The sequence below is a fragment of the Agelaius tricolor genome, unplaced genomic scaffold (assembly GCF_023055355.1).
Source record: "Agelaius tricolor isolate 1412-34295 unplaced genomic scaffold, bAgeTri1.0.p SCAF_4, whole genome shotgun sequence".
Classification (NCBI taxonomy): Eukaryota; Metazoa; Chordata; class Aves; order Passeriformes; family Icteridae; genus Agelaius; species Agelaius tricolor.
The window spans coordinates 37420615-37445281 of NW_027269264.1; the positions used below are offsets into that span (position 1 = coordinate 37420615).

At 35.2% G+C, this 24667-nt stretch overlaps 2 protein-coding genes across 7 annotated transcripts; both read right to left on the bottom strand.

The window, feature by feature from the left end:
* Window positions 1-787: 787 nt before the first annotated feature.
* On the bottom strand, window positions 788-24628 carry TRAPPC13 (trafficking protein particle complex subunit 13). Of its 5 annotated transcripts, none has more exons than XM_071425323.1 (13): window positions 24499-24628; window positions 18028-18096; window positions 17053-17152; window positions 16402-16486; window positions 14991-15118; window positions 14790-14862; window positions 11568-11612; window positions 9159-9176; window positions 6894-7027; window positions 5569-5767; window positions 2205-2305; window positions 1402-1549; window positions 788-1309 (listed from the first exon to the last, which is right to left on the bottom strand). In XM_071425323.1, the coding sequence occupies exons 1-13, from the start codon at window positions 24542-24544 to the stop codon at window positions 1205-1207; spliced, it is 1251 nt and encodes a 416-aa protein (XP_071281424.1). In that variant the 5' UTR covers window positions 24545-24628; the 3' UTR covers window positions 788-1204. The 5 variants fall into 5 exon arrangements, with proteins under 5 accessions (XP_071281424.1, XP_071281423.1, XP_071281426.1 ...); XM_071425322.1 differs by having other exon boundaries at window positions 1402-1552; XM_071425325.1 differs by lacking the exon at window positions 9159-9176.
* On the bottom strand, window positions 19744-24626 carry SHLD3 (shieldin complex subunit 3). 2 transcript variants are annotated; one of them, XM_071425327.1, is made up of 2 exons: window positions 24499-24626; window positions 19744-22342 (listed from the first exon to the last, which is right to left on the bottom strand). In XM_071425327.1, the coding sequence occupies exon 2, from the start codon at window positions 22209-22211 to the stop codon at window positions 21462-21464; it is 750 nt and encodes a 249-aa protein (XP_071281428.1). In that variant the 5' UTR covers window positions 22212-22342; window positions 24499-24626; the 3' UTR covers window positions 19744-21461. The 2 variants fall into 2 exon arrangements, with proteins under 2 accessions (XP_071281428.1, XP_071281429.1); XM_071425328.1 differs by lacking the exon at window positions 24499-24626 and adding an exon at window positions 23941-24465.
* Window positions 24629-24667: the final 39 nt, after the last annotated feature.

The window sequence follows — 24667 nt, forward strand, 5'->3', positions numbered from 1 at the left end:
AACACTGAATACTACTCTTAAGATTTTATACATGGGAAGCCTTAAGTAAAAGAGTGTCAAAACTAACTATAAAGTTGCTAAGTGCCAACATGGTAGCTGAGAAATACAAGCTGCTGATTAGACTCTTTAACACTAGTCCTCCTAGTGTTAAACTAGGAAAGACAGTCACCATTTTATCTGCTAAATGACTACCTCTGGGTAACCACAGATATTTCAGTCAAAAATATTTCCAGTTTTTGTCAAAACAAAGTTAGGGAAAAGGATATTATAGTGCTTGACCAGGCCCAAAACTTCTTCCTGTATATGCTTTAGAGAACTTGATCTAAGAGAGCAATGCAGGGTGGTTTTTTCTTTTCTTTTTTTTTTCTTTTTTTTTTTTTTTTTTTTGGTGAAAATTTATTTAATTGCCTCTGGGATGGAAAGAATAATTGTCACCACCTTATTTTAACAATAAAAAATACCTGAGTATTACTATTTTAGTTATCAGTTCCCTACTAATTGGAAGATAACATGCCTGTTGACAGCATGTCTTGTATCGGAGGGATGCACAACTCTGCTCATGACAGCAGATAATTGGGACAGATTTGCTGTATTGCTTCCTCTTCAAAGAGTGAGCCACAACCAACACAGTCTTAGGCTTATACTCCAATTCCTAGCTCCAAGTGCCTCTAACAGTGCCAGCTGCATTCTCTGATCTCATGCCTTTATCAGGTTTTATCTCCTATGGCTATACATGTACCATGCAGACACATTGCCATGCCGGATACCCCATATTATTTTTTTTTGGATTTGGATTCCAGGAACTTGTCTGTAAAAGGTCAATTCTTTTGAACTGAAGTAGTCTTGTCAGAGCCATGATTTTAAAAGGGTTTAAATACTTTAAAAAAATTAAGAAAAATAAGCACAAAATCTTAGTCTTTTTATCAATCTCATCCCCCCGTCCTGAGGTGATGTAAATGCAATATAATTTGCTAGAACTACACTTTTTTCAAAGGTTTTATTTTTAGTACATAAAATGCATATGCATGTTTTAAAAGATTTGAAAACATTGAAGAAATGCTCAGAGAAATTAAATAAGCATTATCACATTTACAGCTATATAGGGATTTGATTTTGTTCGTACTCATTTTAGAACAGTTGACTGCTAAAACATCAAGAAGTTGGTCAAAAAAAAAAACCAGTAAAATTACAGATCTTTTTTCCCTCAGCTTTGCTTGATTTCTGAAGAAACTACACAGACTTGTGCAATATCATCATACTCGTATGTTCTCTTCAAAAATGTGTCTGTAAGTCTTAGGCCAGAGACACTCTAGAAGGGGAAAATATTTATAAGAGTTATTAGAAAGAACTGTTAATATTATAAACCAGCTATTTTACAACAAAACTGTGCTAATAACTTACCTGCAATCCCTGCACTGAAGACAACAATGTAAGGGCAAGATGGAGGGATGAACTTGGGTGCAGCTTTCCAAGTTGCCTTCCTGAAACTCCACACCAGTGGATGGAATTAGTATTGCACATTTCTAAAACCAGATCCATAGTCCTTTCGCTGCTAGAGAAAATCGAAAAACAAGAATAAACCTGTGGGCTTTTTTAAGCATTCAAAGACTGAAGACATCTAAAAGCTTGATTATTATTCATGTTACTACTAATCAAGATTCATAAATAATTATAAGGTGGCAAGCAGTATTTATTGTGATGCACAGTAATTCAGCTGCAGGCAGTTCTCTTTGACACAAGCATCCTCTTATGGGTTTAGCAATACTGGATAACACAATAATTGGATGGACTACAAGCTTTTCATGAGAAGTAGCTGCAGGACAGATACATGCTTTAGTCTCTGGGCTCAATTTCTATTTAGAATTACTTCATTTAAATGTCATTCTTGCAACCCTACAATGAGTTGTGATTGAAGTATGAGGTACAATCATAAATAATATTGCAAACAGATGCATGGAATTTCTCAGCCAAAATTCTGCAATCTCCCATTTCAGTACCATATTAACAGATCATGATATAAGATTTTTTAGTTGTTTCCTTGAAGTTTTTTTTAGTCTCTGTGTTTCAAAGTAGTTTTGTGTTGCCACAAATCATAGTAAAGACCAGGTTTAAGTAGTTTCAGGAGGAAGTATGGAAACATAAAACAAAACCAGCCACAACTCACCCACTCAGGAAAAAGTAGGAGAATCACATGACATTGTTACCTGCAATTTGTTATTTTACATGTAATGTCAAAAGGTTCTTCCAAATTTACAGTATCTGGTATTGTCTCCAATGAAAGCCTTACATCACCATAACCAGGAGCCTGGGAAGGAACAAGAATGTATATTCTCAGGTATTGGATAGGGAAATTGAAGTTTTTACTGAAGGTTTCATTTCCTAGAAGAAGCATGGAATAAGACAAACCTGCAGAAAGAAGATCAACTGTGCTTTTGATTAGTATGGAAATCAGAACAGCTCTCCAACTGATGAACACCTTCTTCACAGGTTTAACAATTCATCAGATAAGGATGATCTTTAATATTACATTTTCAGGAGAGTTTAAATCCTTAAAATTTGAATAGCCATTCCTGAGAATATCAGCTTTAATCTAAGGCCTCTGTTAGGCAGATAATTGATCTGTGCAGACATCACCAGTAAACCTTCCCTACCACTATTCTATCCTAAGAAACAAGAGAAACTGCTATTTCAGTCCTCTCTGCCTCTGCCAAAATAATTAATTGTCATCAGTTAGAAAGTCACACAATATGAACACTTGTCAATTATCCATGAGCCAAACACATCTCATATGGTCTATCAATAAACTTATAGTAAATAACCTAGTACCAACCAGGGCTGATTCACAAAGCATGTTTAGATTTTTCAATCCCCACAAATGATAGATAATGAGGGAAAAATAGGGGGAAAATTTGTCCTGCCTTCCAAGGCTTAGTTATTGTACATGTTTCAATTCTGCTAATAAAGGAATGTTGTAGTGAAAGTAATATTTACAGTGTGATTGAAAGATATTTCCAAAGCAATCCAGAAAGTCAGTGATTGACCGGCTGGGAACGGGTTTTAGTCACATCAAGTTTGCTACAGACTAATGACAGATGACATTTTAGAAAGCATATTAAACTGGACATTAGAGTAAGCAAAGGGATGTCAAACCAATGGGGACTTAGATTAGTCAAGCAATATGCACTTGGAACCTTGAATGAAAGAGAAGTAATTATTCAGCACTGGAAAAAAGCAGATATATTCAGCTGTATTAGGTGAATGGAGAATTGACTGGAACAATTATACGCATGATGCTAAACAACAGGTAGTTTTCCATTAACATTAGGATTTTCTTTTACCAGAGATACATTAAGAAAAAAAACAACAAACACAAACCTACAATAAAAACAGTATTTTAGAGAATAAACTTAGCATCAACTGACCAAATCAAAACAGCATCAGAGTAGATGAGACCTATACCACACCATATCGGCTGAACTCAAAAATGAGATACCTCCAAGAACTGATAATTAGAGACAAAGGCATTGAAGTAACAATAAGAGGAGTAACAGATTTTATCCAGAACTGAGGTAATTGCTCAGATTATGGAATCAACTACACAATTTCCCACTTGTGCCACTCAAGAATGATGCTCTTTACCTTCAGATTGGTTCTAGTGTGGTCCTGTACTGAATGCCTGTGAGCATGTGGAGCACCTTTTGGCATGTTGTAGACACCTGCCTGGTTCATTGTCTCCAAAGAGACTGTAGTTGGGAATTCCAACACCAAGCCGCATTCAAACAAACAAACAAAAAAAACCCAACACTCTCAAAAAACCCAATGAAGAAAACAACCAAATGTACAAATTATGGTATGTGGGTACTTGTTTCAAAGTATTTCTGTATTTCTGATCTGACCTGTAACTAGGTCACTTCCCTAAATTTTCCTCCCATTCCAAACCACAACACTTAGGTAAATAGGTAATAGTAGAGGTAAAATTCTGGGCCTGGGTGGGAAACAATGGTTATAGTGCTGGCAAATGGATTAAGAGGAAATGATTAAGGGTGAGGTCTAGAAATTAAATAATCTGATAGCATTTACAAAATGAGGGGAGAAAAGTGGGAGTTATAGTGCAACTCAAAAGGGAAAAGAAACAACTACCTGCTGCTTTTTTAAAGACAGATGTTGTCTAAAGTTCACAAAATAGTTAGTGTTTTTCTGTTAATCACAAGGTACAAAATGATGCATGATGAAAACTAATCCTGGAGTGTTGAAGTGTGTGCATCACATGCAATTCTCAAAGGTTCAAATAAAAGAGAGGCAGAGTGTGGAGGAATAGAATGTAAGAGAATAGTGCAGAAGGCAATCTCACCCCTGAGGAGTTGCAGCTGTACTAATCACCAAAGATTAGGAACAGGCCTGCCCTTAATAGGCCACAGCTGTGTCCAATAAGAAGACGAGTGCTACAAGAGAGTGGGTTAGCTGGTTGAGGAGAGAGTTGGAGTTTGTTGATTGTGCTGTGAAGAGAGATGGAGTTTGTTGGCTGTACTGTGAAGAAGAAGGTGCAGCAAGGAGCTGCCCATGAGAAATCACCGAGAAGGTATAGAAGATTTGCAATACAATGACAACAGCAGAGTGAGACAATATTGATTTAGGGAGGGAAAAGAAATGAGAGAAAAGGTCAATTGAAAATGAAAACACTTATTGTTAAAAATAAGCAACAAGTTTCAAAGTAACAAGAGGAACTAAGTTTAAGGAAAAGGGCAGTTTCTAATTTCATGGATTCAACACCTCAATTAAACACCTCAACACATTCAACACCTCAATTAAAAATCAAGACATGTTTCAGTGACTTAGTTACTTTTCAGTGACTTTCTTGTGAATTTCCAGGATCTAAGTTTGCTTGCCTAGTTCCAAATCAGTGTGACTTGCCCACAGAACTGCTCAATGTATTAGCAGCTGGGGACTGGGGTAAAGACTGTAAACTTAGATTGAGATTCAACTGTCAAAGTTTTTTTTAACTACCCTTCTGTATCTCTCTCACCATCCTCAAGTGAGAAGATGCAAACCAGGTTTAAGCATTAGATGGCTGTGGAGCTGACTTAAGCAAGATAGTAATTACAAGTCAAAATTCAAGAACAATTTATAAATCAACTAGAATAGGAAAGACTCAATAAAAACTGTGACTATGAAAGATACATAACATTATCCATAAAAAAATGTTACTCCAAGCTACAATATCTATATGAACGTAGGAGCAACTTCCATATCAAGAGTTGGCACATTTAAAGAGGTTCTTTTGTCAGTTTGTTGCCAAATGGTATCCAAGCAGTTAATTTTACTCTAACAAATGTAATTTGCAACACTGGTTACTGGATTCTGACAATTAAAGTTCTCCCTCCATTAACTTATCCACACTTCACTGAAGAAATATATGAAATAACTCTCTAATACATACAGAAAAGTGTGAATAAAAAATGAGGGTCAGAAAGTAAGCAGCTTGCCCTTTTCCAAGTCACTACTGAAATTGTTCATTGAGTTTCCTTAAAAATGAATGTTGAGTAAAATTAATACTGAAGTTAAACTTACCATTCTTTGTAGCTGGCTAGTTTGTAGCCTTCCTCGTTCACCCAGATTAGTTTTCCATACAATGTCTAATTTACCAATCACTGTTACACCTTTTATTACTCCAGCTTTCTCTGCAAATTCTTGCTTTGGTTTTAGACAGTATAAGTATTGACGTGTATCCATAGGTTGTAAGTAAGTCCTTGCACCAAAAGTAGACTCACTGAAATGAAAAAAACAATAGGTCTTAATTTAAACAGATATTCTGAAGATTGAGAACCCAACTTTTTTCCCCCATCCCCCCCCCAGGTTTTATTGTGTATGCATAGTTTGATAATGGTAAAACACATAGAATATTTTTCGTTTTCACAACAGAAAAGATCTCTAGAAAATGTGTAGCACCAAGGACCATGGAGAAATAAAATAACCTGTTCTTCTCAGCCAGAGAGAGGAATAGCACAGAACTTCTCTCTGCTACATTATAATTAATTATCTGCCATCTTAGCATTTAAACAAAAATGCTGGTCATTTTTCTTCTGCTATTTGTTTCCCTCACAGTAAATCTCAATGTCATGAAACTAAGATTCCTGTTCAGGAGAAAAACCATTACAGTGGATGCAAACACTTGGTAAAACAAAGCTTCATTATGCTGCAGGTGAATTCTTCAACAGGCAAGAAGAAGATGATAGAATTTTCACTTCAGCCCCTACTGCTGAAGCACTCAACCATCACCTCCAAAAAACCCAAGCAACTGCAAAGCACAAACAGCCAAAGTTAACGTCACAAGATCTTATATCCACTGTAGTCAGTTATTATGGTACTAGGTGTTTAATGAAATTAAATTTATTTTATTTCAGCATGAAAAATTTTTATACTCTATGACTACATGAGGGTGTACCACTGATCCACCCTGAGTGGTGTCTTGATATATCATGATTAGAACAACTGAAAACAATAAGCAGTTTACTGTTCAGGAAGCAAGGATTAGTCAGATGAGTCCTGTAAGGCTAAGTATGTACACAAAGGTCAAGTCAAAACCAGATCCGAGTTAAATTTTACATAGGAGATACTGAAATAATAGTATGTTTTCATGTTATGTCATCATTGTTACAAATTATTTGAGCATTAGGCTGGATATTTCTCTATTAGGTAGAATTATAGATTTTTAAGAATAGTTTATATACAAAAAAAACGGTAACAAATTTTCCAGAACACAGGATAGGATTTTGATCTTTTTATGCAAGCAAAGACATACAATCCTCCTATTATAGACAAATGACTAATACTTGTATCTCTTGAAATATTAATATGAAGCATTTCAAAGTCAAATGTCCTGAATGTAAACATACCTTTCCCCTGCTGTGTTAACTGTGTTCAGTTCTGCAACATTGTACATCATAGATGGCTCTAAAGAAACCTTCTCCATAAACATTGGAGAGGTAGTGATATTCTGAATTTGAGCTTCCAGAAAGACTTCATCTGTCTGAAAAAAATCAGAAGTTCGAGTTAATGAAAATATGATTAGTGTTATTAAAAAGAGTAGGCAGTCCTATTGTTAAAAAAAGTCACACATGTTTAGTTCATGCCTGCAAATCAAATCAATTAATGCAAGAAAAAACCTTAATCCCAGTAACAATAGGAGCAAAAGTGTTAGTCAACAGATATCTTGCCAAACAATGGATGTGGGATAATTTTGCTGTGTTCTAGCTATTGCTTATTTGTAATGCATTAAATCACCACTTCCCAAGACTTTCATCAACTTAATAGCAACTCAAGCTTTTATCCAAATTATTAAAAAAATGGAATAAATAGTAAGGAGTTGCAGTGCACAAGAACATGCCAAGCCAGATCACTAGTGCATCAAGCAGTATAAAAAAATTAAAGTAAATGTGTGTGTTTTTCTTTAACTGAAGTAAAATAGTTCAGGTACATGCTCTGAGCTTTTATTATTAAATACTAGCATTCTAGCTAAAATGCAAAATCCAGCCCCTTCTCTCACTCAGCTGCATCATGCCAAAGGTTATCAATATAGTATGCATCCAACAATTTAACTGGTGCTCTACCTTCAGAACATCTGAAGCTAATGCCTCAAGGTGGTATCGAAGGACAAATTCTAGTACAAAAATGAAAGCTATAGACTGTTAAATTTCTGAAGGTGAAAAACCATGGGACTAGAGAAACTTTTGCCTCACTTCTTTTGTGGAATTGCAGATCAGTGAAGTCATTTTCCATGTCTAAAAATCTCAGGATATAATAATAATGGAAGACTCAGTCTATTAGAGATATGAGTCCCCAGAAAAGTGAAAACCACAATTAAAGAAGTGCCAGTTAAAAAAAGGGAGATACCAAATTTGCATTTACAACAGTCACTGATTCAGGCCATTGGATTAAGTGATTCTTCTAGGTCCCTTCCAACTAAAATAGTTTATTCTACAGATTCAGATTGAAGCAGTTTGAGTATTTTGTTATGATAAATTTTAAGAATGCACTTTGTGAGGAAGGTGGAACAAAACTTAAGAGTTTCTTTTTGATCAGTGTAAATAAATTATTCTTTATACAAATGGAGTCCTGCTTGAAAATTACAAAATAAAAGTGTGACAAAAATGCCAAAATATGTTTAGTCTCAAAAAATTGTGTTAGAAGGAGAAATACAGAATGGTTGTGTAACTTTTTATATTGTGTTATAAACACATTAAATACAAAGCAGCATCTATACAGTAATGAAAACTGTGCAACCTCAACAGGTTACAGAGACACTTAATCCTTGTAGGAACCGGAAATAACCCGAACTAAAACATGGCTCTCAGTCTCACTACTGCCTGACTGCCACTTGAATTGATACCATTTATATCCCATAAATCCATTGCTCAATGTTTCCATTTACCCAAATTTTAGTAGTTTTCAAAACAGCAACCATAGGCAGAAGTTTAAAAAAGCTAATTTGAAAGAGAAAAGAAAAAACAAGCAGCATAATGAAAAAGCAAGTTAGTTTTGTGTTATTCCTAATTTGGTTTAGTATTACATATTTAAAAAAAAACAACTTGTCAAAATATGCAGTTTATTTTAGGACAAGGCACGCCTTAAAGTGAAATCAGACTGCAGAAGTAACATAGTAACTCAATCAACTGTTACATGCAGTTAAAATTGTGAAGTGCAGTTCCAACTAGCCAAAGGAAGGAAGAACATCCAACTGCTGCTCTCTCCTCAAACCCACTGTCTCCACCAACCAGATGTGAAAAGTTTTCTCACAGCTTACACAAGCAGTGCTGTAGTGAAACCTACATTTCCATGGGTCAAAACCAGAAAAATTTTAGAAGGAAATAAATTCTTTTTTCAAATAATATATATAATAAAATTTTCTTGAGGTATGTTATTGGACAACCCCCACAAAAATCTGTAGATATCAAGTTCTAGTTTCAACAATGGGTATTAAAGAAAGAGCTAACCATTTAAATGATTAGCCGCACATATAAAGACAAGAACACATCCCTTTATGACACGCAGAACAAACATTGCTTTTCCATTATGTTTGTAAAGAATGTCAATAACAAGCACAGAGATAGTTAAGCAATTAAAAAAGCATACATATTTATAAAAAAATAAATAAAAATTACCACAGAACTGAGGTCACTCTAATGGGAAAATAAAAAAAGAACACATTAGAGAAATTAGGGTTAAATGTTAAAGAAAAAGGAGGCTAACTTCCAAACAAAATGCATTTCTGCATTTTTTTGCACCATTTAAACAAGATAGCATTAGTAAGACAGAAACAAATAAAAATGGATGCAAACAAAGATGACAACTACATTTCTAATAACTTATAGCTAGTATGGTTACATGATTTACTAGCTTTGCTTCAGAACCAATCCAAAGTAGAGCTTAAGGCACACAAGTCACAGACAAGATATGGTAGAATAAACTGACTCAAAAAAAAGAGAGTTAGTTTTTTGAGTAAGTTTAAAGTTTGTCCTGAATTTCAATCCATGCAATGGGTTGTACATGAAATGGAAAAACAGTCCTTGTCACCTTATAGATAATTTTAAGTATCCTCATATATAATGTCTCAAAAATAATGCAGTAATGTGTCTTAGAAAAGCCACTATGTTGCAAGTTATAACAAAATTTGGCATAATATCTAGAAAAAGTCTTTTTAGAATATTCATCAATCCAAAAACCCAACTTCAATTGCAAACTTTGTTGTCTACCTCCCTGTGCATGCCTGCAGGAACAGAACCTTTTATAGTGCCTTTTTTCAAGGCACATTAAAGTCACTGAGAGAGTAATTCAATCCCAGGATTGCAGCAGGTTAGGGCAACAGGGCATGTGTTCTGTGTATAAATTTCAGTGATCAACTCCATTTGGGTGCTACTGCAATATAAGCAATAAGCAAGAAGATTAAGGTTCAGCATCATTCCTTGTCTTAGAAGAAATTAAATTATGGATTATCATTAGACTATTAATAGAAATAAATTTTAGTAACAGACATTATTAAAAGACAGCATCACATCCATAATCTTAATGATTAAATAAGTTTAACTGGTTAGTCAACCTTTAGAGATCTTTAGTTAACTAATAACTGACACGTACCATTTTTTTTTCCCCTGCTCTCAAGGACAATAGTCAGGATGAATTTCTTGGTGCTTTCACAGCAACATAACATCACACACAACAGCTAACCATAGACTTATTTCTAGGTATTTTGAAGTTAATTGAGTTCCATGGTAACAAGACATAGCAACACTTTATATACTTTCAGAAATTAGACAGGAGTGCTACTATACCAGTTTGCTGGCAAATGGAAATTGCTCATTTAATATCATCCAAAATAATTTTTAACATTTTTTTCAATAAATTGAATGGGTAAGATGGTAATGGTAGTTGCATAAATTCATAACCAAGAAGAACAAAAGGTATCAAAGAGCCTCTTAAAAACTCCACAGTGGAAAATAAAAAACAAAAAAAAAAAAACTCCAAAACCCAAACCCTCATGTACCAGCTCAAACACCAAAGCTTCTCATAGATTTTTACCATGAAGAATAGGTAGTTAATTAAGAGTTAAATAAGACCCTTATCAAGACTGGTCAGTATAACTACTATGAAAACCATTTTAAAAATTATCTATATAAAAAGTTTGCCCAGAATTACTTTAGAGAGGTGCTTCATCACAAACTTTACACATGAAGTATAAAGAGACAGCACCATTTAAAATATTGGTCCCCCTTTTCCCTACCACATATTTTACAGCTGAAATAATAATATAATCCACACACTAAATAAGAGATATATTTTGCTCCCAGAGAAACTACTTCATTTCTTAGAATTGTTTTTCTTCTTAAATCCAGCAGAAGAAAATTCCAGACATTCTCACTTACAGAAAATAGCAGCTCTATAAAGGGCTCAGCCAGTGCTATGTGTTTATGTTCCAATCCTGCTCAGGTACCACACACCTGGTCAATGTATAGTTTGAAACCTGTGGCCTAAAGACACATACCGAATTCTTCCCATAAAGAGACAAAGGCAGACATGTACATATGTCCAAATAAATACGCAAGACATCTATAAGGTCATTTAGTTTAGAAGCACTGTGTGTAACTGCCACAAGCCTAAAACTTAAATTACTGAACTGAAGGGTCATAGTTACATAGGGAAGATCTAAATTTAAGTAATTTAAATTTAAATTTTCCCCACTCTGATAAATTGTCATCTCCTTTAAGAACAATTAATCTCCCTTACAGTAAGTACTCTATTGGCCTAAACATACAAGCAATAACTGAAAGTATTTGAGTCCACGAGAAACTGGAATATATGCAAAATTGTTAGTCAATTACATTAAGATCCTGACATCTCTTTTGCCCTTCATCAAGAGCCTATCTATTTTTAAACTATGCAATATATATCAATGACTGTTTTTCCATTAGAACTGATCAATTTTCTCAGAAAGGTGTACTTACAAAGCTCTTTGAATATAATCTAAGTAACAAACCCAGCAAGCCTAAACAAACCTGAATACACACAGTTCTCACCTCTGCATTGTAGAATTTGGTTTTCACATCTAGTGGTTTAAGAACCTGAATGAAATGGAAAAAAAAGACAGATTGACAATTGGTTTTTCAGACAACTTTGGCATAGACTCTTTTGAAGTACCAGGGTCTCTTACTAAAAAGGGTTATTTTTCTTTTTGATCTTACACATAGCAGGTGCATGACAGAATCAGCTCAAGAGTATATCCTAGCTGCTTCTTATTTATGCACACTTGACTGCTTTCCTACTAAGCAGTCTCCTCATACGGAAAACAAGTAATTCTCCACCCAAGCACTGGCCTCTTACAAAACTGCCCAAATCCTGTGCTCTAAGTAGATCTGTGTGTTTAAAATAACACTATATCCATCCTAGGTCCTGCATTTGCTTTCAACTGTGATCAAGAACTATCTAACATTTACAAGTCTTTCAGAGTTTTGTAACAAAAGTTACTGAGGGCTTCTCTAAACATAAACAAAGCAGAGAACTATCCATTTGTTTAGCTTTCTTAGCCTTCACTTCCTCCTTGAAAATGCAACAGTTTCAAGAAATTAAAGAAAATAATAATATATAAAATAATAAATAATATTCATCTCATGAGATTCAATCAGTACAAGACAAAAACTCAATGATATAAAATATGATTATAACATGTTGGTTCTTAATGCTTGAATTTTGTGGATAAAGCTACTGCAGTTCACACATTCAAATACGAAGCATATATAAAGTGATATAACTAAAAGAAATAATCTTCTATCATACTTGTAAGAAATTTAAATTCTGTTTCTGAAGACACTTATTTCCCATTACAAAGGGAAACTTTTTTTGTTTGCATATCACTGCATCCTGAGAGACCTCTAATGTTCCAAGTTGTCAAAAAAATTTTTAGCACTGAAGAATTCAAGATCAAAAAGTCTTCACAGACACTTCATCATTTTAAAATGCATAAAGTTCAAATCTTTCAAGTATTCATTATTATCCTTCCCTAGTCAAAAAAATGAATAAAAAAATTTAATTTAGGTCTTTGTTGAAAGACGATTTTTCCTGTCAAGTATATTTCTTCAGTGAGCTTATAAATTTCGCAACATGCTGAATTTTTTCTCTCTCTCTGATAAACAGTCTTTCCATTTATTGCAGAAAATTTCAATTGGCATTCCAGTAAAATACAAAAAATTATTGTGAGGTTCAAAACCACCCAATCCTAGAAGGAATCATTCCTTCTCCATGAAAACATAATGCTGTTAATTACTCAGAGAAAGCTTTGGAACAGAACGGCACTATCAATCAGTATAAAACTACATATATTGGTTTAAAAAAGAAACTGATTCAAACCAAGTAACACCAGTTCAGCTTAAAAGATGCTGGAAAATGTAACTGAAAAATGTGAGAATCTGTAAAAGAGTATTCTTTTATTATAAAATAGCTACTGACATCTCAATCACTAGCAGCCATGAATTTTCATTGTAAAGACACAGTTCAGTTTTCTGTAACACTCCTTTTTGCTCATTCTCAGGTTTCCTACTGATGTCTCTATGTCAAATTTAAAAACTAACAGCCAAAATTCTCAGTGCAACGCTTCTCTCATAATGAATTAGAGTATTTATAAGGAAGTGTATGTATACTTATGCTTCAATCTTTGAATGGAGGGCTTCATATTTGACAGCTAGCTACAAATGTTCTGACAATTCAGTTGCCTGTGCTGAGTTCAGTTAAAAACCATGGCAATTATACATGCATGCAGAACCCCCAAAAATCTGCACAAATAAGTTTGAATACAAAATCTAAAGGAAACAAATCTTGTACGAAGTTCTGACAAAAAGAACATTAGGGAACAGAGAAAAGATGAGATCTGAAGTTTGCACATGCATGTGTATGCAATCATAGAAAGCCTAGAGGGGAGAGAGAAACAGAACACTCAACAAAGGAAAAGAATGGAGAAATGGAAAGGGAAGTAGTGTTATAAGGAAAGCATGACAAAGCACACAAAGATGAAAATTAACTTCAATAAAGACGAAGAAACTCTAGAGATGCTAGTTTCAGAGGGAGGGCAACACAAAAATTTATATGGAACCATTTTCCCTAGGATTGTCAGGATACACCTTTGATTAATCAATACCTGGCATTTCAAGGCCCATGACTACTAACAGCACTCAAGTGTTCTTTCTAAAACATGGCAATTTAACCTTCTAAAGACTGAAATTATTTTTTTCTGAAATATCTAGATAAATACTAGAAAATAGTGAAATGCAATCACCCCATAGTATCATAGAATATCCTGAGTCGGAAGATAACCACAAGGACATCAAGTCCAACCTCCAGGAATATGTGCCTGATAGCTTTGTCCAAATGCTTCATGAAAACTGTCAGGCTTTGCACTGTGACCACTTCCCTAGGGAGACTGTTCTGGTGTCCAACAGCCCTCTGGGTTAAGAACCTTCTCCTAGTATCCCACCCAAACCTCTCCTGAAACAGGTTTAGGATGAAACTATATACTGCTCCTGTATTAGCAGGAGCTCTGTCAGAGTATCTAAAAATGTATTCAGTCAAGCATGTCATGTAATCCTCCATTCCATGAAGATTAGTCCGCCAATATCCAAGTCTCAATATATTTCTCTAAAAAATTAAACATCCATGAAATACACATTAAACAGTCTCTTTCTTGCCAGAACCAGCCCACAGATTAGTTTCTTCCTTTCCTCACTCTTACCGCAAGTCTTGATATTTGTCTGATGGAAGAACAGGTTTAAATTCTGTCAGTATTAGATATAACACAATAGACTTCTTTACGTAAATTCCTCTAAAAACCAAACTATTTAATTCCAGTTTAATAAGGTTACACACACCAAAAGAAAAAACAGAATTTTACAATACAAGCTCAATGATTGCATGTATCAAAGCCAGAATGACCAATACTTGTTCCAATACTGTTTAAAAACAGTCATGGAACTGTCTGCTATAAAAAGGGACTTTTTAAGAGTACATCTTTTTCTCAGTAAATTAGTAAAAAATATTAGATGTAATATTTATTAGTTCTGAGATTATTACTGTGTGGTAATTGGAAAACACCAGTTTGTGTGAAGTTTGAAGCAGTGGCTCTTAATGGTTCACTTTTAAAAGGGAACAGATTTTTGGTACATAAAAGTGCTTATGAAGTATCAAATGTTTTAAAATGTGTCTTCTAGACTCACACACTTATTAAAAGTAGAATAAAATGCTTCACGAAATACCTGAAATTTGAAGAACTTTCTGAAGTACATCTTCTCTCCAGTCTGCGTAGTATAACTTACTGCACAAACTAAGCTGAAAAAAACAAATTAAAAAAAAAGCTGTGTTACTTTAAATCTTGTGCTGTATCAAAAGCAGAATAGCATGCATGTACTCCAGTTTCATTTAAGCTCATTTAATAATAGAAAAATTTAAAATTTTACATGTGTGTTCCTATCTCCTTTACTTCATGATGGATCACGTCATCAATGCAACAGTCAGGTTTAAGTTCTGCCACTGCAGCACTAGAAGCTGAAAGATTCAAACGCTGAGAACTTGTCTGAAGATCAGCCTGGGAATGGAAAAACAAAGCATCAGTTAGAACTACATCTGTTTAACTTGTGTTAAAGAAAAGTAACTTATAAAGTCCTGGGTCTTACTGAGCATTTTGTACCCTACATGCTTTCACAGATATTGTAAGAGCTCAGTTGGTCAGAACAACACCAAGGCTGTAGGTTCGATCCTTGGGTGGGCTACTGACTTAAGACTTGGACTTACTCATCCTTGTGGGCCCCTTCCAACTCAGAATATTCTGTGATATTCTTGACTCAGACACCTTCTGGGACATATATTAAGATGATGAGATACTTACAAAGCTAAAGACAAGCTGTAAAACATATAAATAGTCCAGTCCTTTACCATACAGCTTAAAAAATCTCTATTTACTTTCTACATTGAGTTACACAATGACTTCTGTAATTTTTACTCTGCTTTATTTTTCAGTAAACACAAAACCCCAACTCTCTAGAAAATAATTAATACAATATACCGATCAGTGTATGCTTCACAGGGAATTGAAGATCTCATTGAAAGTGAAGGTAAGTGAATGTAACTCCATTTTTTAGCTGTGGAAGTTTTGCTACACCAATTGTTCAGAGAAGTTTTAAATAGAAGGGTGTATGTCCAAAGAAGGTCAGTGGAGGTGGGGGTGTTTAGCCAGGAGAAAAAGGCTCAGGAGAGGGACTTTACTGCTCTCTGCAACTACATGAAAGAAGACTATAGCCAGGTGTGGTCTCTTCTCAGAAGTAACAAACAATTGGAGCAAGAGGAAATGGCCTCAAGTTGCACCAGGGGAGGTTTAGATTGGATAGCAGGAACAATGTCTTCATGAAAAGGGTTGTCAAGCATTGAACAGGCTGCCTAGAGAAGTGGTTGAGCCACCATCTCTCCAGGGGACTGTGCAGATGTGGAACTTAGGGACACAGTTTAGCAGTGGACTTGGCAATGCTGGGTTAACACTTCCACTTGGTGACCTCAGAGGTTTTTTCCAACCTAAACGCTATGACTCTGTAATAAATCCATTTTTTGACACAATCCTAGTTTTCCATTTTAATCTTTGAAGAATTCTATAATAATTGCTATTTTTATGCAATTAGAGAATTATAATTCTATTATAATTATAATAATTCTATTCTTACTCTTTCCAATTTCCAGGTATATTTTCCAGATTGGAAAGAGACATATATTTCCTAAAGTCTACATATTAGCATTAAACGTACAATATATTGTCAGAGAATATAATAATTGTGTTTTATTTTTTGTAAGTATTTTATAAGTGGATTTTTCTTCACTTACCTTCACAAGTATGTCCTTGACAACTTGATTGCTATCATTGTGCACGCTAATATAACTGGAAAATGTCTCTCCCAGAAATATATTCCTGTATTTCAGGCAAAAAAAAGAAAAAAATGAAAATATTTTTAGTAACAGTTATTAAAAAACAGAACATTTCACTGAAACATTTTTAAGTTCACACACATACACATTTGCCAGATCAAACTGCAGAATACAACTGGCATTTGCGTACTCATACTTCTGAAATCATCCTTCTAAGACAAACAGTTTTAAAAGAGAACAAACAAATCAGAATTTTTTCTAGCTAAAAGCCTAACAGGAATAAGAAGATGGATTTCAGTACCCACAAAAATCACAGTAGTAAACTCTGTAAGTATAACACATGATTTATAGTAGTGCATTATCTTACAAATTCACATACAGCTGCAAATCTCTTTCAACTTTCAATGCATATTAGGTTCAGTCAGGCTACAGAAAAGAAACATCAGGCAGAATACACACATATATTTATAAATCAAGCCACGTATTACTTTTTAAATGACTGAACATCTTGTTGCAGAACAATGTTATTCAAAGAGAAAGAGAAGTATGAATCCTAAACCAAATTAATCCTAAACCTTGCATATTACAGTTAGAATAATTTATTCTTACCCAAAATTTTGAGGCAAAGTCAGCATTTCTCCTAACATCAAAGTTTCAGCCCCCTTTACAGTAGAAGGGTCATCTTTCATGAGCTGGTTAAATAGATTACCTGTAAAAATATCAAGTTCCTATTAATTAAATATTTGCTAAGTCCAAAGTTTTGTCTACATTTAAGTTAGGCACGTAATCGCTTACTCAGATGTAGTTTATTTTAGATACATTTCTTTTACAATAAACTTATTTAGGGATGAAATATATATCCATAAGCCTGCAAGTTATAACTTAACTTCAAGACACTCGTGTCCAATAACAATAATTTACTCAGTATATACGCACTGAAGTGCACAATTCATTGCTCAAATTAATACTGAATTTTGAAAGAAATTCCATCTAAACTACATTACATAACAGAAGTAATCAACCTCACTTACTTTCTTCCCCTGCTTGATTTTTTATTTCTACACAACCCTCCTTCTTGAATCTTTCCTTTGACTCTCTTATACTTGACTTCAAGACTTCAACTATTTCTGGGAGACAACCCAGGGATTTCCAATTCATGACAGCACACCAAGCATAATGCAACTCAAAACCAGTGATTCTTGCAAGATTGTTTTTCCACAGAACATTCATGTGTTGGTTCTAACTACCAGGGCCTTTTCTTCAAATTAAAAAAATATATATAGTAATGCCAAACTTTCTCCACTTACACATTTCTCTCACAAAAATGCATCTCACTGTGTATATCGATTGCTCAGACTTTGAGGTCATGTGTTTGTTTGAGTATCATCACCAATCTTTCAGAGATACAAGTCAAGAGCTATAGAGTGCACCTTGGTACTTTCCCTTAGCTATTACCAAATCTTAAGTATATTGCTGTTTCAGGTAAGAGTTTATGGGAGGTCATGACTCCTCCAAGTGTTAGATGGTCACACTGCTTAAACTTGGTAAAACATACATAATAATCAGTCAGTAGAAAAGACTTACCTGGCAAATCTCTTTCTTCACAAGTCACTGGAATATTAGTGAACAAGGTAGGTTTGGTTAGCCTCATCACTGCAAGAATAAAAAAATAAAAAAAAAAAAAAAAAAATTGGTCAATCAAACTATTTTTAATTTTGTTTTTCAACTTCCACAAGAAAAACCAAAACCACCCAACAAATCACTACCACCAAATAAGTCCCAGACTGAAAAAGGATCACATGGCCTTTTACAATACAAAAAAACCTCCCTGCTATTCTAAAATCCAAGAATACCATTGCTTCTTCCTGCTTTTTATCCTGGTGAACTAACCTACTCATTTACTGCTTTCAATTTGATATGCTAGAAGTCTTACACTTGCTACAGCATTAAGTGCTTTGTGGTCTTCAGAAGTGTGTCCATTTCATTTGTTTGTAGACTTTTCCAGCTTAAGTGCCTATTCCTGTGATCCTTGTTGCCCTAGAATGGGACATGACGACTCGTACAGACCCTTTCAGTCAAACACCAGTCTTAGAAATTGCATTTACATCTTAACCTATAACACTTTCACAAGGTAGAGTTACAATACTAAAAGCCTACATTATTTATACCCTGCTTTTTCTCTAAGTCACAAACTTTAACCTCAAACCAGTAAAACCAGCACAAAAACCTCATGAAAATATAACAAAGCTATTTTATTGACACTGACAAAATCAAAATCATTGATATTTTCCTATTAAAAAATGCTACTCAGGTAAGTGGTGTTTTCAAAGGCTATTTTAACTCACACTCAAAATTACATTATTTTCACTTAAATGACAGATTTAAGGTGCTACTACTTAAACGAATTTCTCCCTCTTCAAATTAACCAAAGGCCCTAAACTTATATATAGCTTATCATGAAGGCATTCATATAAAACAAAATTGAGTGTTTGTAATCTTGTGTTAATCTGAATATGTAAAAACTGTTAGGGCTTTTTTCTTTGAAACTTACAAACATAACACCAACTAAAACTAAAAAGTAAACCAAAAGGATTTCTCTTGATTGCAACAAGTTAATCAATACCTTTGCACTGACACAGTTATGGTGGGTTATTTTTATTGTATTTTTGTACAGCTATTGTATCTAGACAGCATTCACTGTTCCCAGTGGCAGAAAGTATTCAATTACTTTGACAGACATTTGGGTACAGTGGGTCGTATTGGTTCATAAGAACTTATGCTACCATACAGCAGACCTATGCAAATTAGCATTGACAAAAACTATTCTCACTTTTCACATGAAAAAAGAGAGAATACATTCTCTTTGTTATGGTGACCTTTGAAGGCTTAGAACCACAAGGTATATTAAACAAAACCCAAGATATATAAAATAGAGTAAATAGTGAACCACATTCAACATTGAAAATGACAAAGAAAAGATATTGAATTACACATGCTTATGAATTAAGCATTCCTCAAAGCGAACAAAATGAGAGCCTGGATTTCAGCTTGTATCCTGGTGCTAACCAAGACTGCAGTAATTCTGCAGAGCAATCAAACATGGTGTTCACTCTTACAAGACCTCAGTTACCAGCTGAGGTGCTCACAGGTAGCAGCGCATCTGCCATCATTCACATACGAGGCAACCCAAAGCCGCACAAAGCTGGCACCTACAGTGACAACAACCTCTCCTTCTGTTTAGTAAAATGTTTGTTCAGCACTTTTGTCAGTATATCAAATAAATCTAGTGAGACTGTATTATTTGCATTATCAAATTTTATTCAAATTCACACTATGCCTGTATAACTAGTATTTGCTGTTTCTAAAGAAAAAGTTAAGTCATGTTTCAGAAAATAAATAAATACATCACAGAATGAAGTCAAAACAAACTAGATAGATATATTATCACATTTATTAGAAGTACTAAATTATTGTTAGAAAATGTATCATCTCTTCCAAGATCCTAGATACAAAATACATTAAATAGAACTCAAATCACACTGCATTTTATTTCATTTTATCTTCAAAAATGCTGATGCACAAAGTTTAGTTACTCTTAATGTTGAGCTCAGAAATATAATGTCAGCAAAAAAATTTACTATATAGGCTTTAAACCTAATACCAACCCTCAATACTGCAGTTAAAATGCAGTCTAGAGAGAATTTTGCATCAATTTTGCTAAGCAGTCATATTAAATGTCACAAACATCTCAAATATAAGACATATATAAATGACTTAAAATTCAGTCAAAGTTTAAAAATACATGTCAGTGACTCAAATGGAGAAATTTTTATCTTAAAAAATTGTAATGCCTACAATAAAATATAGTTATCCAACACCAGGATGTTATAAGAATGTTAAGTCTGAGGGGGATTCATTTTTTTTTTTACAGAGGGATCCCTGTTATGCTTATACATACTTTGGTGTGAGTGGCAATAATGATAATCTAATAATCTACAAATGCTGTTTTCCTCCTTTTCCAGATGCTACAGACCTTGACCTCCAGCTACATCAAAACTATCTAGAATTAGTAGGAGTTCAAATGCATAACCTTGCAGTCATATTGATCCCAGTTTAACTTCTCTACTGACCCTCCAAAGTTTCAACTGAGCAGGGACAGCATGACCTTGGAACACTTCATTCTTTTAGAAGACAAAAAGTCATCCTGAACTCTGCCTTTTATGACCATAAAAGGTATTCAAATTCTCAAAGACAAAAGAGGTTTCAGATAGATGTCTCATTGCTTAATTTCCTCACTTTTACCTGGAAGCTAGTGTTTTCTTGTTCCCAAATATAATTAGAGACAAAAAAACAGAAACATCAGGAAAAGAAATTATCAAAGGCATAAAGCAGCAATTATTAAGTTGTTAGTTATTTTTCAGCCCACAACTTCCACTGAAGCTATCATTAATACTTCTGTGAAAATATAGCAAACATTACTAAGAGAGTGCATATATCTCACATAAAGTAAGTTTGTATTTCATGGGAGGGATATGCCATCATTAAAAAAACTCACAGACTGCTTTCAGGAGATAATGGGATCTTGAAAATCTTAATGTCACTTACAGCTATTATAGCAATTATTACAACAATTTAAAAACATCTTTCCTTCTCCTAATTCCAATGAAGCAGAGAGGACATACTTTGCTTAATTGAAAGCATTAATTTTATTATCTGATATAGCTTGGAATAGTCTGGAATTCTTACTTTAATTTTTTCCTTTAGACCACCAAGGTAGAGAAAAGCTATAAAACACAGTACTAAGACAAACAGAAACTTACTAATCTTAACAGAAGTCTAAGTCTTGAGGCAAAACAAAGTTAAAGAAATATATCATTATAGTTAGAAAATCATAGTAAAGTAACATAAGTAGTTTTCTTACTGTTAATTTATCAGTTGTTCTAAGGTCTACATATTCTAAAGTGTTTAAAAACTTTAGTATTTCTGACAGTAATGTTATTATTAAATTACATCTGAAGTTATAAACTAAATATAATTCCATATTTATGTACAAGCAAATTCATTTTATCTGTAAGGCTAAGCTTTTCCCTGAGAATGTTTCTAACATATTCACAGTATAATATATCACAGAAAATCCATATCTGTCCCACAGATCTTTGGATAGTAGCATTGCAAGATGGCAATTCATTCTGTTTAATGAGTCTATTCAATTTTACCCATATGTCCTCCAAATTCTGATTTTTACAAAGAGACTGTTCAATTGTCCACTTGGCTCTACAAAATGCATGCAGCTTTAGTCTTTCCAAATTATTCTGCAGTTCTTGAGATAAAGGATGAATCTTTTCTCTGAGTTTAGCTCTAGGGAGAGAGACACTCCAAGACCTTTTCAATTTCTGTTTTCCGTTAGGTGGTGGTTCTCCTTGACAGTCCAAGTTAATTGGTCTGTGAACAGCCTGTGCTTGGATTAAAGTTGGACCATGTTTCATGATAGAGTGAAACTCAAAGAGATTTTTTGTGCAGTCATAATCAGGAGATCCTGTAACATATTCTGAAGGTGTAGAAAGCTGTTTCAATTCTTCCACTTCCTCACAAGAAATAACAGGTGCCTGCTTTTTTGGTTTGAGGGGAAGTCTGCGTAAATCATTTGGAAACCAGGGTGCAAATCTTGGTAACTGGCGAATGGGAAACTCCTTCACTGCTGCTTCTGCAAATTTCTGCAGTTTTATTAGATCTCTCTGATGTGGTCGATAGTGCAAGACCACTTCCATGCTTGAACAGTAGGAATCCAGTGATTCTTAGGAAAACAGTCTCTTGATAATGATTCTTGTATCTAGACTGAAACATCTTATTTACAAGAATTTCCTTGCCTCATGATGCATAGATCAGTGGAAAACAGGACCTAAAGCAGAAGTATTATAAAACAATGAGATACTACCATATTAAGACAAATGTTGCTAGGATATTTTTCAAGAAAGAAATAGGTAGTAAAAATACATGAGATATATATCAGAACAATTTATTTTATCTAGGCTGAACATTAGTGGCTGTATTCCATCATTACCAGTGTAACTTCAGTACACTAAACATTATCCACATGCACACTGCTTACTCTAAACAGTCCTTTTCCAAGAGAACTCTTTTACTGTCACCATCTCATACTTGCCATCCATCACTATTCTGGTTATATCGTCAGGATGCATATTAAAAGACACACAATTACTTCTGCCTATTGTCTCAAATTTAGCTGACAATTTTTTTAAGTGTTTTACTCCTCTATATCAGCACTTTTAGCCGAGGCACATAAAGTAACTAGAAAACACATATGTTACAGAAACCCTTCCCAAAATAGAACCTACTGATACGGTAATTTTTAAAGTGAAAAGTTAAAAGGGAAGTGTTCTAGGCAAATTAAAGGTGCCTGGTTCCATTTTGTATCAGAACTACACATTTTTAGCCTCAAAGCTTCCAAGCATTACATGCAACTATGCTTTAATTCTTAAGGAACCAATAATTTCTTAATTTATTAGACTTTTGCTTAATAAGCAACTTATTAAGTTGTCAAAGGCTTTATACTTCCATACAAAGATTATATTAAATTCAGAAGCATGGTGAAGGGAGAACTACACTATTATGAAACATAAGTAAAACATGCACAGTGTTGCTCTCCTATTTCCTATCCTTCTTCCCCTTCCCCCTGCACCCACAAAAATTTTGCAATCATTTCACACTCCCTAATGGAAAGCAGTAACATACATGATATTAAAATAACAAAATCTAGGATTGCCACTGTCAAGATTTTGTTTAATACAGCCACAATGCATATAAATCCCCATACTTTCCCCATTTCTACAAAAACTACAACCTGGATAAAATTCAATACAAAACTAAGGATAGCACTGGTTTCTTATAAAATCAAAATGATCCACCATAAAGCTTTTTACTTTGAATTAATTACTATCAAAACGCATTTGAGAGCTGCTGACGTTTCACGTTCTCATGCTTATTGCCCTTATTGCATGTGTGTATATGTACATGAAAAGAGCTTGCTGGGCTTTGAATTATGGTTAACAGATTTTACCAGCACATGGAGACACCACTAAAAACTTTGTCCAGGAGAGTTTTAAAATGAGAAGATGGTCTCTGAAATCACTCATACCTGCACTACTTTATCCACCTAGGCAGTCTCACTGATCTAGAATGCTTGCAGAGGTGAGATTCTAACCAGCTCTCCATTGCATGTACATAACTAGCAGCATTTATGATTCAGAAATGATCAAATTCTTCACAGGGCTGTCTTGATTTCTACATTAATTTTGGAGGCATGCAAGTGACCTACACAATTGTATTTTCACTCTGTGATTCCTGAATCAAGGATGTAAGCCTCGTAATTGCACATTAAGCAGAGGGTGAAAAGGGCAAAAGGCATCCTAAAGGGGAATCAACTGTGTTGGAAAATACGTCTGAGATCATGGAATCCAGCGTAAAACCGAACACCACCTTGTCAAATAGACCACGGCATCAAGTGCCACGTCCATGTTCCTTAAATACTTTCCGGGACGGTGACTCCACTACCTCCCCTCCCTGGGCAGCCCATGCCAGTGTCTGATCACCCTTCCTGCGAAGGAATCCCTCCTAACGCACCGCCTAAGCCTCCCCTGACCCGGTTTAACACTGTGTCCTCTCGTCCTGAAAAACAAACAAACAAGAGGCAGCAGGAGAACTGGAACGGAAATTATAGCTGAACATTTTCTTTGAAGCCTTATGGAAAGCACTGACACAGCCGGGCAGCCGCGTTGAGCCCCTCACGCCAGGTGCACACCCTGTGGTGAGAGCGGCACGGTAGAGCCGCGCTACCTTGTGCCCTCGGGCACGGCAGAGCAGCCCTCACCGCTGCCTTGTGCCCTCGGGCACCGAGCGCCGCGGCCCCCGAGCGCCGGGCCGCTCCCTGCTCCACCTCCTTCTAAACCGGGGGGAGAACCACCCTCGGCTGCGGATCAGACACGCAGTTTCACCACCCCGGGCGGGCGGGAACCGGTGGGGCCGCGCTGTTGGTACCTTTCAGAGCCAGCAAATGCTCCTGCTTGGGCTGGTTGACGTCCATGGCCTTCACCCCGCGGGATGGCTGGCGGAGCGGGAGGCGCCACGCACACTGCGGCGGCAGCAGGCACGGCCGTCCCAGGCTGCAGCGCGGCAGAAGGGACTACAGCCCCCAGGGTTCCCTGGG